This window comes from Osmerus mordax, chromosome 1 (assembly GCF_038355195.1).
Source record: "Osmerus mordax isolate fOsmMor3 chromosome 1, fOsmMor3.pri, whole genome shotgun sequence".
Taxonomy (NCBI): Eukaryota; Metazoa; Chordata; class Actinopteri; order Osmeriformes; family Osmeridae; genus Osmerus; species Osmerus mordax.
The window spans coordinates 17,187,108-17,204,330 of record NC_090050.1 but is presented as its reverse complement, the minus strand read 5'-3'; the positions used below and the strand labels follow the sequence as shown (position 1 = coordinate 17,204,330).

Below are 17,223 nucleotides of genomic sequence, written 5' to 3'. Positions count from 1 at the left end.
TGTAATATGAGCCAATAATGTAATAACTGAGGTATCACTTTATTTTATCTACAATTTCTGGAGAAAGTGTCACTCATAGCCTTAATATTGCATCTTGCAACAGATGCTTAAATATCCGACCTTACAGATACCCCTCCACCCTCAAACCCCCCTCCACAGGAGGCCCTAAGGAGCAATTAAGAGTCCATTTGGATTTATATCTCGCCTTTAGGGTTATAGTACTCCGTGTATCAAACTCTGTGACCATGCAGGCGCTTTGACGGAGTCGTGAGTCTTTAAGTTCTGCGTTGCAGTTTTCAGTATGGTTTTGCAATTCACCGCCTGGACGGGGCTGCGGGAATGAGTCGTTATCTGACCCAGTGTTTCCCAACCTTTTTTCAGTCATGGCACCCTTAGAAAAGTTTCAACATTTTGTGCCCCCCCCCCCCCCCCCCCCCCCCAAGTTCGTAGAGTCGTGACAAAACCTTGCCGCGTGATAACCATCGAACGGCCGTATGTAATAACAAGCTCTGATGTTCCGCTCCCATTTCCTACCATAAAATCGAAAATAGTCGGTCCTTCAGTGGGTGTGCCTTGATGAAATTAACTAGGCCTATATCTACTGCTCTTTCCAGTACATCAGAGTTCCTTTGGGAGCGTCTTTGGTACCAGTGCCTACCTATGTAAAAAGCAATGAGTGGCTTTCACATGTGGGTTTTGCGCTCTGACTCTGCAAATGAAGCCCTTCGTACTCCCCGTCATGGCAGCGGCCCCATCAGTACATAAACTGGGTGGCTCCAGTGCGAGACGGGCGGCGGCCGAAGGCAGGGGCCTTGGCGGTCCAATTTTTGGTGGACCATGCTCATTGTAAATGCCTTCAAGGTGTCTAGCAATGTCTTCAATGTGTTTACCTTTCAGTGGTCTTATCCATACACAGAGTTGGATACTCGGAGTACTATAACCCTAAAGGCGAGATATAAATCCAAATGGACTCTTAATTGCTCCTTAGGGCCTCCTGTGGAGGGGGGTTTGAGGGTGGAGGGGTATCTGTAAGGTCGGATATTTAAGCATCTGTTGCAAGATGCAATATTAAGGCTAAGAGTGACACTTTCTCTCCAGAAATTGAAGATAAAATAAAGTGATACCTCAGTTATTACATTATTGGCTCAGGAACTTTATTACATTATTGGAAATGTATTACGTTATTGGTTTTATTACATTTAAATTATTACGTTATTAGCCGTTATTACATTATTGGCCGTTATTTCATTATCGGTTGCTACAGGCCCCAATGGAGCTTGGTGGAATTGCAATGCCGTTGTGGCACCGGCATGTTCCTACCAGAGCCATTGAAAATACATATTTTAAAGCCCTTGATCTCCTCCCAATTGGACAATTCTAATATTGTTGTGTTCACACCAAACGCAATTTATTTTATGGGTTGTCAAAAATGTATATAATTTTCCGCTTATCTTGCAAATTTATCAATAACACAAGAAATAGTCTTTCTTTCTTTGATCTTTGTTTGATCTTTGATCACATAGAAAAAAATGTCAACATAATTTACAAATGTACAAACATGTTTTTATTTCACGTTGAATTGGCTAGACATGTCCCAGGGACAAGCCAGTGTTGAGAGTAACTTCCCTGAACCCCATGATGTTTGAGGGGTCAAGAGCATTGCACCATTCTGTCAGTGAAAGGTCAAAGACGTGTGGTCAGGGTGGTTCCTGGGAGACACAGCGAAACCCCAGGTTGGAAGCAGAGCTGTCTGGGGTGTTTTGGCTCCGGGCTGCACACCTGTATCTGTAGCAGTAGGACTGTGGACAGAGGGAGGGAGGAGGAAAGGAGGGCGGGGGGGGGGGGGGGAGGGGGGGACATAACTATATAAGCCTATAACACTGCTGATTTATTACATCACAAAACAACAGTTGGTCAGAAAAAAAGCGGTTGACACATTAATATCCTAGTATGTAATTGATCTTACAGAGACTGGAAATATCTGAACCACATACCAGTACACAGTAACAGTGTAGTGTGTTGCTATCTACTAAACAGTGTGAATGACGGCCACGTTCACCTTGTGGCACATGTACGAGCCTCCCTTCTTCACCTTGTCTGTGCCTGATGGTGGGCCTTTCTACAAAAGAAAGAGGTGACATGAGAACACCTTCATCAAATGGATGGGACATGAACTGTGTGTGTGTCTTACTGGGTTGTGCTGTCTGTCTGCAGTGTGGTGTACAGACCACCAGTCAGATGTCCACTCCCAGGCATTTCCCACCATGTCGTATAGGCCATAGCCATTGGCAGGAAATGACATCACCTGCAGGAGGAGTCACACAGCTGAAAGTTTGCTTAGACCTTAGTGGGATAAATTCTACAACATACTGTAGCTGTCAGTATTTGCACCCATTGAAGAATGTTACTATAATGTTATCTCAATGTAATTCACTGGATCTAGTACAGCTATGAGCTGGTTTTGACACATTATCATGAACTCCAGATTTCTATTCAAATCTCCATCACCATTAACATCTGGATGTGGATGAATTGGAGGTCAACTTCCTGCTTCACCACTATAGCCTCTGGGTAAAAGCCCCCTCCCCACCTCTCCTTCTCTCTTCCCTTAATCACTCTCTTACCGGTGAGGTTTTAATGTAACCATCCTCTCCAGAGTTGTGTGTGGGGAAGTCTCCCTGCCAGAGGTTTGAATAGTGTTGCCCTTTAGGTGTCAGCTTGTTTCCCCAAGGATACAATCTAAAAACAGGAAGAGGGGGTCAGAACAAGCAAACAGAGACACATGCACACAATGAAGACAACCTACCTGTCCTTCAGGCCACCCCTGCATGCGTGTTCCCACTCTGCCTCTGTGGGCAGTCTCTTCTGGGCCCAGGAGCAGTACGCCACAGCATCCCTCCATGACACATGCAGTACAGGGTGGTCCGTCCTAGACCCACAACCAGATTCACTGTCCAGAACGGTACCATGAACAGAATAACTGGCATGTGTGACCACCAGGTTACATTTCTACTGCATATGCAACATTCAAATCCAACATTTCTACTCTAATTTGAGGATAAGACTAGATGTGGGATTGTGCTAATGGGCTTCCCTTGTTCCCAGCTGTCACCTCTCACCTGTCTGTGATGCTGGAGTCTGGGCCCTCAGGGTGCTTCCAGTCTGCCCCTTTGACAGGCAACCACCAGGGGGCAGCAGCAACCTGGCGACGGGGAGAGCATATGTCCAGCTACAGTGCAATACATACAGTACACTGCAGAAGCAAACATAACTTTGCAGGACATCACGATGCGGTGAGAGACACACACACAACTCCTACACTTGTGTAAACGGGGGACCAGAGTCACATTCCTGAGACTAAAATGTTTACATTCGAATCTCTCACACATCCCCATTCTGAGACGGCCACCGTGTCCCTCTAACTGTCTTACATCAGCTTATCTCTCTGTCTCTTATTCCTTCTTTTGAATTCCCCACCCTCAGGCAAAATGTATGCCCCGCTCTTTGTTCACAATATATCCCTAGAGTATTTAAAACATTTACACATTGCACAACTGACTAGGCCACGGGTTATGTTTGTAAGAAGGGATATACACACAGGAAATTAGCAGGCACCGATTGGTAGCTGTTGCAATGTGGCTTAAACCAACAACCATCCTTATGGGGGTGTTAAGTTTTAGTTTGCTCATGTTTTCATTCTCACACAGTTAAAAGCCTGTGATGTCAAAGGTAGTGTGTTATCAAATAAATATGTCCAGGCATCATCCAAGGCCATTTGTACTTGGACTTCACTAAACCTAAAACTAGGTATTTTGAATAGACAATGTTCACAAACAATCACAAAGGCATCATTGATAACTCAATAGATGTGCTGCAGTAAAAGATAAAAGGAACTGTTTAAAAAACCCTAGGCTAGAACAGGAAGTAGAAACCAAGTCCAACTTGTAGAACAAAAACAAAGCATGTGAACTGTTCTCCCCGGCCCCCAGTTCGCTCAGTCTCCATGGCAACGGCCCAGAGTGGACGTCCATCTGTGAGTGATTACAGGGTAATATGTGTCCCAATATCCTCCCTCTCCCACGGGCCCTAAGGACTACAGCACACACACAACCCATGATGCAAATATACACTCAATGACATCACTGAACTGATCTCTTCAGAGTGAAGCGTGTTTAGAGTGCTGGGGTGAACGTCTTGGTTGACATATTATCTTACAAAGAACTTACAGCTTGTGAGATTTGGCTTTTGGTTGCCTCACTTAACACTCCATCGAAAACAAATGAGTCTCCAAATGTCTCTGCCTGTTTAAAAGACAGTTTGAGAGATGAACAGAACAGTCAGTCATATTTACAGTCTACCTGTTACACATTCAATTAGCAATTTAATGTATTAACTCCTTACCTGACGTGTTAACACTGTTAACCTGCTGTCATAGAAACTAATTAACTTCTAAAAACGATCTCAGGGTAGGTATGAAAAGTTGAAATATGCAAGGGACAACGTACCTCAGTGACATAGCCTGTGGCATTGATAAAACTCTTGAACTGGTGGTTTGTGACTTCATGGACGTCCATGAAGAAAGGCTCCAGGTTGACACTGCGCTGGGGTCCTTCCCCATCCGGCGGGATGCAAGGGTTGTCTGTGCCCATCAGGAACTCTCCTCCAGAAATCAGGACCATCTACAGACAATAGACAGAGATGATCTAAGCTCACAGACATGTCACAGACAACAAATCATAAACTGAACCTCAAAACATCTATCAAATGACTACAGAGTGTAGTGAATGTGGATGTACGATAGTTGCAGAACTAAATCTCAGCATGGATGCAAACTTCTTTCATCATTTTCTATGATTGTCGTTGTGGGTATAATCTAGTCACTGATTAACTGCCCACAATTCAAACCGTGCAAATCTTTAAGGCAGACCAGTAGCCTATGGCTGCTAGCATTCAGTTGCTAAATCAAATCACGTTCATGTTGGACCATACTGTACAGCATTTATTTATCATACCTGACTGTCAGAAACTGATTTTTCTCCACCTTTAGTACTGAGTGTTGGCTTCTCATTTGTGGTTTGTAAGTATTTGACAGCAGGGTCTTCAGATGCATGACTGTCAGTTGTCACAAGCACATCTCTCTTCAGGTTGTGACAGCCACAGCTCTGTGCCTCCGGTTCTGTCGGGGTTGGATCATTCGATCTTACTTCAACAACCTGAACAGAAGCTGTACAAATCATTAAAAAAAACGCATGAAACGCAACATAGCATAACATTTTTTGCAGTAGACTTAGATCGCCTCTACTTCCGCAATCGGCATTGTCACGTGATTAGTCATGCTGCAACAACGCAGCTGTTAAATTATTGTAGTGTGATTTTTAAGGAAAACGTTTTACAGAAAATGTAAGTCTGAATTTTCTTTGCTGAAAATGTTTTATATTTAATTCAGTGATGCTTTTGTGTTTTACGACTGTATAGGACTTACAACGTTTTCGTTTCATTTGCCTCCGTTTTTCATTGTGATTTTACCACCACTCATTACACTAAAGTGGCACTTGCTTAGGCTACATCTAATTTAGTTAGGGAACTTTCAGAAGTTTGAAGTTTGTTCTTAGCGCAACAAACCAGAAAGAATGTAGCTGGGAATTGTAGTCACGCAAGACCACTTCACTTGGAGTTCATCGAGGGCGGCTCTACTTCATGAACGGCATTTCCCATACAGCAATGCTGGCAGGCTTGATCATCTGTGAAGGTACGGGGTTCTGAGCGCTTTAGTATGCTTCCGAGCGCAAGGCTTTCGTACAGGGCACGGTGATTGAGCTGTCAACAAATTGGACTCAATTCGTGGAAGAGGTCCCAAATCATGGATTAGGTGAAAGAAAAATTGCGGCAATGTTCTCCTGTTGACCCAGTGCATATATAACGTGTCCACGCACCCATCACTGCGAAGGTAAAGTTTAACGAAACTCTTTGCAGTTGAAAATTTTTCATTATGTAGCCTAGGCAATGTTGCTGTTAACGGAGAATGTTGCACTGTAGCCACTGTTAAATAAGATTTCCAGACTTCGGGGATTATTTGTTTTCTTTTGTGCGTCGGCTGTGAACAAAGTACCCACCACACGAAAACTCTCGTCTGAAAATGAATGCTGATTTTTTTTTCTTTCATATTGCAACCAGACATTGACAGCTGGTTCATCCCTGACCAGTTTAGGGATTGATGTATACTTTTAATTAATCTGTTGCCCCCTGTAAGACCATTTAGCCTACTTCATTTGGGTGGGTTGAATAGGGTATCTAGGACTACATTAATATAACTTTACCCTGGTCCCGGAGGCTATTGAGGTTTGGTCCTAATATAATCACAAGAGATTCTAGCAGGCTAAAATGATTATTTGATTCAGGTGTGATAGTGTGGCCACATCAAAATTAGGCCCATGTCAGGACCAGAGTTGAATAATACTACAAAGCCCTGCATGCAACCTATAGCAGAGACATGGGTCATTTTAAGACCACATGCATAATGCATGGAATAATGTAGTAAGTTATAGTAGGCCTATCTAGGTTCAGTCACAATATAATTTCAGCACTTACTGTCAGACCTCGTGCAGGTGCATGACCCTCCTTTTTCTCTACCTCCCCTAATCATTAACTCTTTAGCCCACCTAGCTACATACAAATGTTTCAGACTGTTATCTGTATGGGATTCCATTGTGCTAGGGAACTGGAATTGTGTTGTGCGGCCCATGGAACACTGGAGGGAAATCTGAAATGTCATGTGTCGCTGTTATGCCAAAACATTTGTCATAGATGCCTAGAATAGAATTCCGAAATCACACTACATTTGTGTAATAGAGGGCATGCTACAGATTTTTTCACTCAGTCTTTGTGTTAATGACCTTATAATTGAGCTAAATGTGTTTGTAGGTTTGCTCTTACACAGTTCTACTGGAGAAATCTACAGTAGAATAGTCACATTTTTTCACAGATTTTTTTCTGTGTGTAGAAACATTGATCTGGCCTCTCTCCTCCAGGTGTACACCAGTGTGTGAGACATGTCCGATAAGATGTCCAGTTTTCTGCACATCGGGGACATCTGCTCCATGTATGCAGAAGGTTCCACCAATGGCTTCATCAGCACCCTGGGGTATGTTCACCTTCCAACAAGCACTTCCCACAAGACCACTACTAGTACAGTCAAAACCCTGCTGGACACTGACATCATACGTAGTGTCTAAGTCTTTGGGTGAAGTCTTTATTTGGGAAGTGTTTCATGGCATGCAGGGCTAGCGTAGGTGTAGAGTGTGTGTCTGAGGAGGGGGAGGGGGGTACTCACATGGGTCAAATTGTATTTTGCAGTTTGCTCACTTAGCAACACACAACCCTTTCAGTAAGATAATTTGAGTACACTGAATTACATTGTGTTGTGTACCAATGCCTCCTGACTTGAGAAGCATCATTGGATCAGTTAAGATAAATTTAGATTGATCTTAATAAAACAGCCTTTTATTGATTAGGCTCTGTGCCTCTATACTAGGTTCCTGGGAAGTAACGACACTGGCAGATGGGACATGCTCGACACAGTAACATTGCATAATACAAGTGTATTAGTTCAAGACACACAGGGTTCTGAGTTAATGCTGTGGGAGGAGGTAGATAGTGAATCAGGTGGATGAGAGATGGTAATGCTATGCTAGCATGGTTATCTGCTCAGTGTCCCAGACCCCCCCAGCTCATGAAAAATGGATCGACCCACAGCTCAAGCTGAGTCACAAAATGGACCTTGTGGCCTTTTCACTGTTGCCCACACACACAGACACAAAATATGAAACACAATGTATTGCACATACTTGACAATCACAGAGGCATTCACTTTCAAAGCTTTAACTGGGGGCATTATGCTGTAAATGACAGCATTATATACATCCCAGAAACAAAACATGGCTTGAGTAGGCACAAATAGGACTGTGGCATCTTCCCTGGGGTGTACTGGTCTCCAAATCTCTATCTTAGCAGCATTCTTCCACCCCCAGTAACTGGAGATGAGCTTGTGGGCAAAGCAAAGGTCAGAAATGTGAACAATGTAGTTGCATTGGTCTTTGAAGTATGTTTTAATGGGTTGTATGACCAGAGGGATCAGCTTTTAAATTGGGTGTTTACAGTACAGATAAGTTACTAATAGAATTAAGTGGATACACAGTACCAACAGGGGCATTTTAACTCACACACACACACACACACACACACACACACACACACACACGGTTGAATAAAATGACAGTGTACATTCCAGAGTGTGCCTGTCCAGTGAAGTTGTTCTAGGTGGATCATAGACAGTGCAGACACATCCATGTGGGCATTCCATAGGAAACTGCAAAAATAGATGTGGGATCTGGCCAGGTTCCACACCAATGTTATTCTAAATCAGTGAAAGCTAAATTTGTCTCCAAAAATGCTTGGCTTTTTTCTAGCTACCTAACCCTGACTGATTCCATTATTATGTGTGTGGGTGAATGGTGTAAGGGAGTCTGGGTCAACTGTGCTGTCCAATGGCATGAAAACAGTAATGCATGAATGTAATTTTGTATAAATTGTGTTTTGTTGCTTGGCTTCAAAATGTCCAAGTACACTTTGTTTGATGGGGGTTCTTTTGTAACCTGACATGCCAGATGGTTTGTTACACATAACCACCTGGGAAGTCTTCCTTGGAAACTATTTGGAATAGGGTTTGGTTTGGCAGGCACTTCTTGGCAGGTGATTGGATGAACTATCTGCCTATCACCATCTATCATGAGCTAACTTCAACCATGCCCATAGCTGCCAGTAGTTCCTCCATTGGACCCTGATTGGTCCAAACCACTGTGGTTTGGGCACAAACGAATAACATGGAGCTTGACAAGATGGATTCTTGCATGGTCTTGATCTTGCGAATCTAGCTGTCTCACGGGGTTAGGTCATTTGTAAAAAAAGAAAACAAACAACTTGGCCAGGCCTTCATCATCATGCACACACACACACGTACACGTACACACACATACATACGTACTGTTATAGTTTTAGACCTGAAGTAGCCTACATCCTACATTAAACAGATACACTATAGTTTACAGTTTTGTTGGTAGGATAGTTTAATTTCCTTTTAATGCATTTATAGTGTATGCAGTTCTCTGCCTATGGTTGACAGCCAGCTTTGTGTGCCCCACCTACAGCTTGGTGGATGACCGCTGTGTGGTCCAGCCTGACACTGGGGACCTCAACAACCCTCCTAAGAAGTTCCGAGGTAAGGAGATGGACACACACAAACAGTGGATATGGCCTTCGATGAGCTCGACGTTATCTGTGTAAAGCCAGCCTGTTACATAGTGGGCTCTGTGAAGATGTCTGAATGTAATATGTTGTGTTTCTCTGGAGATAGCCCCCAATCTGTTGGACTTCAAATGGTACTGCTCTCTTTGATGCTGAAGCGTGTGTGTGTGTGTGTGTGTGTGTGTGTGTGTGTGTGTGTGTGTGTGTGTGTGTGTGTTCCTTTGTCCATGCGTTTCTGATTCAATGTGTGCATGCATGCATGTGTACAAGTATGTTTGTCTGAGTACACCTATGACTTGGACATTTGCTGCAGTTGTTGACGTTACCCTTAGTACAGGAAGTAGGAGTCAGCTGACCCAGTTCACAGTTGGTGTCCTCGGGAAAAGTCATGTTGACATCACAGCTGATGATTTTGTGTGGGGCTGCTGTGTGTTCATACAGGCATAGCTCTGGCTGTGAACCTTTCTGAAGTCCTTGTTTTGTAAAACATACTGCAGTGGGAAGAAGAGTGTTCAGTAATACTGAATGGCATCAGAACTTCATAAAAGACTCGTCATTCCACATGTCTATGTCTGTGCCTGTCTGTCTGTACATGTGTGCATGCATGCGTGGGATAAAGTCAATGAATGGCCGGGGTGGATGTTAATCAAAGTTGAGCTGGAGAAAAGCTTAAGACAAGAATGGGGGGGGGGGGTGCTGTTTCTCATATTTGTTTCTCATATTTAGATGTATCGTATAATGTTACCCTTTGCAGCTTCAGGGTAGTTGAGGAACTTCTTTCGTAGTTGATTTGGAGACTTGAGTCATGTCCAGAAACAACCCTCGTCTTGAAACACGTCTGAGGTTTGAATGTGGAACCCAGCTGCTAGCTGATGAAAAGCATGGTTGATCAGAGGGGAGAGTGGGCCTGCTACAAATAGACATCCTTTTCCAATCCTTTTTAGATCCGCAAGTCTTTTAGGGTTATTAATGAACAGGGCTCCCTCATGTTCAACAATGTCACCTGTAATGCTGGGAACAGGCATACATGCTACTGCATAAAATCTGCTGTAATGAAACTCACTTGAGTTTCATTAAGACATGCTCTCTCTACCTAGACATGATATGATCTCTTGGGAGGATGTTTTTTTTTAACGAAACAAACCAGAAACCATCCTATTTATTTAAACACTAACTAAATATTGAAAACTATTTAGCTTACAGTGCTGCTTCCACAAGTTTTTTTTCTGTCCAAGTGGGTTTAGGAAGTGCTTATTTGAGACATCCTGGTGCCCCCCCCCCCCCCCCCCCCCCCCCCCCCCCCCGTCCTCCATTTTGGAGTCCCCTGGGGGTGAGTCCAGTCCCAGGCTGGTGCGGTGTTGCTGCTGCCGGTTTCTGGGCCTGGACACAGCAAAATAATCCTCCACAGTTGAGGCATGCTGGTCTTGTCCAGCATGCCTTACAGCAGAGGTATGCTTACCATTTCCTCCAAATGTAAGCACAAGCACTTCATGCGTGCATCAATGCGCACACGCGCGCACACACACAAACACACAATCACACTAGCTTCTTAATGCATAATCTTTGTTAATATCACCAATAGTGACAAAATCTAAATTCACCTCCAAAGCAAATCCTCAGTTTGAGCAGGTCCTGTTACCTTAATGCCCAATGAGTCTCTGGACAGTACAGGGATGTCTTCTATGTACCAACTTAACAACCCAGTGACCTGTTGCTCCAGCCATCTTGTTCAGTTCTCCAGTAATCTCCGAGGCCTTGTCTTGGTCAGATCTGTGTCAGACGTTGGCCCAGCGTATCCATGCCAAAGGGCTAGACAATGAGTTTGTTTTCTATCAAACAATGTTTCATTATGAATGTCCTCCCCCCACCTGAAGCTGAATCCCAACAAGACAGAGCTAATCTTCATCCTTGCCAGATCCTCCCCGGCACAGAAGCTCTTCATCACCAGCATGCTGTAGCAGCCTCTCACTCTGCGGGAAACCCAGGCATCGTGCGCCACGACAACCTGGAAAAACACTGCCTGCATGACAGGAGGATTCATCCCTTTGACTACTGAACTCTGCTATTCTGATTGTCGATTTTCTGCTGCACTTTCTTCATACACTATTCACGCATCACTTTGGATGAAAGTGTCTGCTAGATTAATCAAATGTAATGGGGGCAAAAAATTATCTGTGTGAAAATGAAATGTTGAACTTGTAGAGAAAGGGGTTGGATAGAGGACATTCATTGTTTGTTGTAAATATGAAAAGCATGTGAGAGACATAAGCATTAAGAGTTGTTGTTTATAATGTCATTATTGTCTGTTGTCCTCTTCTGCATCTCCTTCTTTCACTAAGTTATTTACGTGAGTGTTCACCGGGTCATTACATAGTTCCAAGGTAACAAAGTCACAGTGGCATTAGAAGCACATGGTCTGTAGACACACTTCATCTGACCTACACCTGCTTTCAGAAGCAGTGGTTTTGAAGAGACCCTATTATGGTAATGTTTATTTTCTGGAACTTTCTGTTGTAGAAGATGGTTGAATATGTACAATGCCATATCTTCCTCCTCTGGTTACCTTTCCCACAGAACCCCTGATTAGGTTTTCATTGATGAGGACTTTCATCTTGAACATCCTGTGTCCATTGTCTTGCTGAGCTAGTGGGGCCTCACTCCTGTGCATCCTCTGGCTCTGCTAAGGCAGTCAGATGCTCTGAACTGTATGTGTTTCTGGTACAAGTGCACAAACACAACACCTAGGACGTGCTGTGTTGTGTCTATCGCTGCCAGGTCTTTGATATACCTCGTCTGTGATTGGTTCTTCAGGCGGTGTTTGTTGTGATGTGGGAGTCCTGAGGACCTCTGTTCTGAGAGGCATGTCCTCAGTGCTATAGCTGACCGTGGTAGCTGCTGGGTATCAGTCGTTTCTATGAAATAGTTATTTTGATTGATTCTTGTTCTGTACAGTAGTAAAGTTCTTATTTCCTCATGACTTCAGTCCTGTTGGTTTCCAATACCACCGTTTTCTCTCACACTGTTTTTACAGAGAAAAGTGTATCCGTTAGTGACACACTGTAATTGCATTACTTAGACTAAGTGGCTGTTTATTGTTTAGATTTTGCTCATTCAGATTATCCAATGCCTTACACTGTCTTGCATGCTTTAAAATAAAATCTATGCAGTTCAACAAGCAGGACCATTTTCTACCCTACCCACTCTACAAGTTCTATGTTGTGTGTGTGGGAGGAGCACTGACATGGTTGTCATGGTGCTGGTGTGATGCGTGGGGTTCGCTTAGTTTGACTGTTCCGGGGTGATTGACTGGGTTGTAATCCTGGCTTCCTGATTTGACAGTCAGTAGGTCATAGTCCTGTTCCAATATGCTGACTTTTCCCATGTGCTGAATATCCTGGAGAAGCAGCAGAAATGCTAAGCTAATGTGTTCATGTTTGTAATCATTCACTGGACCAGTTTAGTACGTCAAACCAGATAACTATGTTTTTATGTCTCCTATTCTCTCTCTTAAATATATGTAACACACTGTGTTGTATGGGATTTTATATGGGAGAATATGTGTGCGTGGATATGTGCATTTATATCCATCTTTCTCTCAAGTCTTCCTTTCTGGTTTTGGAATAAGAGTGGGAATTCTTCAGTTCTCACAGAATTCCTTGTTGTCTTTTGCAGCTGACTGGCGAAAAGAGGCCTCATGAGAGGCTCTCTCCCAAAGCCCAGCCTTCAGCACAGACTGTTTACCTGTCACACACACCATGCATGGCTCTCACTGTTTCTGACCGTGATTGTACTCTTCTATATGTTCTAATTATAGGTAAAACACAATCTGTAACAACAAAAAAGACGTGTGTGTGTGTGTGTGTGGGGGGGGGGGGGGGGGGGTGGGGGGGGATCTGGGGGGGCAGGAGTGGTCTTCTACGTTCTGCATTCCATTGGCTTTGACTTCATGACACCAAATAGTTTGATCAGATCCTGGTAGACAGTTTATCAGCCCCATCTCCAAGAATGGAAATTCCTCTGGAGACACACACACACAAACCCACACAACACACACACACACCCACCCACACACACACACACACACACTGAAAGAGAACAAAGCTGGAGGATATACTGTAGATCACTGATCCCCCCTGGCTTGTTTCATTTCTTCCTCTTCCCTTTTCTATCTTGCATTCTCTCATTCTCTCTCAGCCTGCATATGAGCTTGCTTCTGTTTTGGGAACTGAATGACTTGAAGAATTAAGGCAAGAAGAAGAAGGATAAGAAATTCTTCATAGTTTGTAGAGAGAGCAGAGGGAGAAAAGAGAATAACATGGGATTGCAAAAAGCCTAAAGGGGGAATGGATGACAGGGAGTCCCCTCTCTCTCTCGTTCTCTCTCTCTCTGTCTCTCTCCCTTTCCTTCTCTGTCTCTCTCTCTTTCCTTCTCTCTCCCTCCCTCCTTCGCACCGTCATCCCACTCCCCTGTTCTGGCTGCCCTTATTTGGTCACGTAGCTGCCTCTGCAGCTGGAGGGGGGAGGAAGGGGGAGGATGGACACATCTTTTCTTTTTCTTTTTTTTTTTTTCAGAGGAGAGATCTGATCTGAGGTCAGAGAGAAAAGCCAGGCCTTGAAGAGTGGGGAGGTAGAGGGGCCCATGGGTGGGCAGTACTTCACTACTCCTCAGAAGATCACAGTAACAGTAACAGTATAGCTGGCCAGCTATTCTAGATCAGTTCTGAATCGGTGGTTGCATTAGTTGATCTTGGTGTTCCAGCAACAGCATGCATGAACAGCTAGTTGAACATTTCATAAGAGGAACTCTGGGAAACCACATGCAAATGCACCACAGTGTAAGAGACTGTTACTCCCAGGCCAGTCTACAGCCTATTGTCTATGGAAATGACTGGCACAAGCACAATCCTGTCGACACAGCACAGGCCTGAGCTCACACCCAAGCACTCACCTCTCATCTCACAGCCTGACTCAATCTCAACACAGTACTGCAGTCACTGATAGCACACACTTTACTACTTTCTATCCCTTTCAGGAACCGGAGCCTAACTGTAGCTAACACACATTCACACACACCCTGTGCTTTCTGTACATGCTGAGATGACTAGCTGCATCACTCTTCCACCACTGCCTGTCTCGTGTCCTTTGATCTCAGACTTATCGTGATGGTGACCTGATGCAAATCATGTGTGTGCAAACACGTGTCACTTACTGTATCAACCACAGTGTGGTGAATTTCATTCATACTATGAACAATGAATTTTTGTGATCTATAATGATGGTGTCTTCATATTCACTGGCCTTCTTACAACCTCCTGTGTGCCCTCTCTGCTGTCAACTCATCTGGGTTTGGACACAACTCTTTGTTATCTTGCGCATTAGTTCACACCAAACATGAATTGATATAAATTAGAAAATTCTCTTCCTCTCTCTCCCCAGACTGTTTGTTCAGGCTGTGTCCTATGAATCGCTACTCTGCCCAGAAGCAGTTCTGGAAGGCAGCGAAGCCCGGAGGGAACAGCACCACAGACACAGTCCTGCTCAACAAGCTCCACGTGAGTGACATCATCCACACCTAAAACCCTTCACTTCATCTCCACCAGTACACGTACCACAGCAACTCCCAGCCGCCCACACCTAAACATGACTCACTGCAATGCTAAATATTGCCCTGCATAATAAACAATCAGCCTAAGTTTTTGTCTTTATTGTGCAGCTTTTTGTCATCCCAGAACTCCATATGTAACAGACTGGTAAACACATTGCTCTTATGGTACTGGGGGGGGGTTCCAAGGGAGAAGACATTTTGCTCCCACTCACGTTTAAGGGGTTTTGTAATGGGGGATTAGATATTAGCAGAGGTAGTGAAGGGTTCAAGTCCTTTTATAGACATTTCTGCAGTTTACTGAAGTTTGTCTACTCTCTGCCGTCCCACCTTTCTCTCTCTCTTCCCCCCTCTCTCTTTATCTCTGTTTCTTCTCTCTCTCTTTCTCTGATCTAACACAATATTTAAAGCTGTCTGGTATCTGAATACAGTGAGAACCATAGATTGAGATCACTCTCGTGTTACCATGGTAATGCTGCTGAAGGAGTTGACAGGTTTCACTGCTAACAACACACATATTGTTGTCGTTGCACACTTAGAAATCCCTACTCTCCCAGCCAAGTTGTTCATGCATCATGTGGCTGTGTTAATACTGACAGTCCTTCCTGCCCCTTCTCCCTTTCTTGCATAGCATGCTGCAGATTTGGAAAAGAAGCAAAATGATTCTGAAAATAAGAAGCTACTGGGAACAGTGATTCAATATGGGAACGTCATTCAGGTTGGTTTGTGTGTGTTCAGTACAGTGTGTGTAGTAATTAGTTATGCAGGATAACAGGCCCAAGAACATGTATTCCTTGTACCTTATTGCTGGTATGTGTTTGTAAGTTCTCTGTTGAGAGCCATGTCATCAGTGGAGATAATCCCTGTCACAATGTTTAACAACAACTCACACATCTACTCTCACCGAATATGTCAGACCAAATACAGACTGAAATATGTACCCACATCATAGCCACTCATGAATTCAGGATTATGCCGACTTTGGGAGGCTTTGTTCCCTAGATGAGGGGACCATTCCAAACTTGGAGAGAAGTGAGACCCAGTTCTGCCTACTCAATGCGTTCATGTGGTTTGTGTGTGTTCATAAATAGATCAGGGAAGTGGGAGGATCTGAAAACTGTTCTGAAACGCCTGAACGCTATTCTGAAGCAGTTCTCCGCTCTGTGATTCCAGCTGTAACCTTACCATCATTTCTAACACAACTGCTCTCCTCTCAGCGGGCCACTGGCTCAGTCACGTTCAGTTAGGATTCATAGAGACCATTAATAACTTTATCATCCGCATCCCACCCAGCCATCATCCATCCATGTTTAAACACAGAGACACACTATCATCACTGTGATCCCCCTTACCGAGCCTGCACTGCCTCCATCAGGGGGCTCTTGTGTGTGGATGTCCTGGACATGCCCCCAGTGTTGGCGCACCTTAAAAGCTTTGTTCCTCAGCTGCTGCACCTGAAGAGTAACAAGTACCTGACGGTGAACAAGCGTCTGCCGGCCCTGCTGGAGAAGAACGCCATGAGGGTGATGCTGGACACGGCCGGGAACGAGGGCTCCTGGTTCTACATCCAGCCCTTCTACAAGCTGCGCTCCATTGGAGATAGCGTGAGTCCCTAACCTGCTGGTGGTTAAGACTCAAACAAAAGCAAAACTACTTTGGTTGTATGGGTACAGGCCAGGCCAGCTCAGAAACATGAGCATGGCCCCAGTTTGTGTGTATGTGTGTGTGGGTGTGTGTGTCATGCCTGATCCTCAGAGAATAGGTCCAAAGATAGTTTATATTGAATACATTATTTCATCTCAATGGTTGTGTCTTTGTTGCCAGGTGGTTATTGGAGACAAGGTGGTCCTGAACCCTGTGAATGCTGGACAGCCTCTCCACGCCAGCACACATCAGCTGGTGGATAACCCAGGGTGCAACGAGGTGGGACTATCCCTCTCTCTGGGGGGGGGGGGGGGGGGGGGTATTAGAGCCCAACTGCAGGTTATTAAACACTACTGCATTGTACCTCAGTCTGCCACATTTGTATGTGTTTTGCATATAGCCGTGCAGCTTACCTGACTACTGTACTCCTCTTCTGTGTGTCTGGTTTGGGAATTTAGCCTAAAATCTCATACAATTCTGTTCTACTGTCATTGTTTCAGGTGAACTCGGTCAACTGTAACACCAGCTGGAAGATAGTCCTGTTTATGAAATGGAGTGATAACCAGGAAATCATTCTGAAAGGGGTTTGTCTCACAAAACCTGTCATTCCACCAGTCAGCCCACTTTCTCCTTGTGTTAGCAGAAACATGCTCTTTTTCCAGGTCACTCTCACGCTCT

At 44.3% G+C, this 17,223-nt stretch overlaps 2 protein-coding genes across 3 annotated transcripts in view; one reads left to right on the top strand and one right to left on the bottom strand.

Annotated features, from left to right (window-relative positions):
* Positions 1–1,541: 1,541 nt before the first annotated feature.
* sumf1 (sulfatase modifying factor 1) lies at positions 1,542–5,310 on the bottom strand. 2 transcript variants are annotated; one of them, XM_067235263.1, is made up of 9 exons: positions 5,013–5,310; positions 4,506–4,679; positions 4,227–4,301; positions 3,120–3,202; positions 2,807–2,929; positions 2,625–2,739; positions 2,192–2,305; positions 2,060–2,119; positions 1,542–1,799 (listed from the first exon to the last, which is right to left on the bottom strand). In XM_067235263.1, exons 1-9 carry the CDS (start codon positions 5,271–5,273, stop codon positions 1,698–1,700), a joined length of 1,107 nt encoding a protein of 368 aa, XP_067091364.1. In that variant the 5' UTR covers positions 5,274–5,310; the 3' UTR covers positions 1,542–1,697. The 2 variants fall into 2 exon arrangements, with proteins under 2 accessions (XP_067091364.1, XP_067091356.1); XM_067235255.1 differs by having other exon boundaries at positions 2,807–2,950; positions 5,013–5,296.
* A 502-nt stretch (positions 5,311–5,812) lies between these two features.
* The window catches only part of LOC136951764 (inositol 1,4,5-trisphosphate-gated calcium channel ITPR1), a 52,893-nt gene continuing 41,482 nt past the window's right edge, over positions 5,813–17,223 (top strand). Inside the window, exons 1-8 of the mRNA XM_067246365.1 lie at positions 5,813–5,947; positions 7,029–7,141; positions 9,204–9,274; positions 14,736–14,851; positions 15,533–15,619; positions 16,347–16,505; positions 16,726–16,824; positions 17,046–17,129. Coding sequence (XP_067102466.1) covers positions 7,050–7,141; positions 9,204–9,274; positions 14,736–14,851; positions 15,533–15,619; positions 16,347–16,505; positions 16,726–16,824; positions 17,046–17,129 — 708 coding nt within the window. The 5' untranslated portion in view covers positions 5,813–5,947; positions 7,029–7,049. The remainder of the gene's footprint in view (positions 5,948–7,028; positions 7,142–9,203; positions 9,275–14,735; positions 14,852–15,532; positions 15,620–16,346; positions 16,506–16,725; positions 16,825–17,045; positions 17,130–17,223) is intronic.

What these genes read in the sequence shown, in the direction of transcription:
- sumf1 (XM_067235255.1), bottom strand. Translation starts at nt 5,273, where the DNA reads ATGTTATGCTATGTTGCGTTTCATGCGTTTTTTTTAATGATTTGTACA. An exon ending in GACTCCAGCATCACAGACAG is followed by an intron (nt 2,951 to 3,119) that starts GTGAGAGGTGAC and finishes CGTTCTGGACAG; the next exon opens with TGAATCTGGTTGTGGGTCTA. An exon ending in GCTCGTACATGTGCCACAAG is followed by an intron (nt 1,800 to 2,059) that starts GTGAACGTGGCC and finishes CTCTGTCCACAG; the next exon opens with TCCTACTGCTACAGATACAG.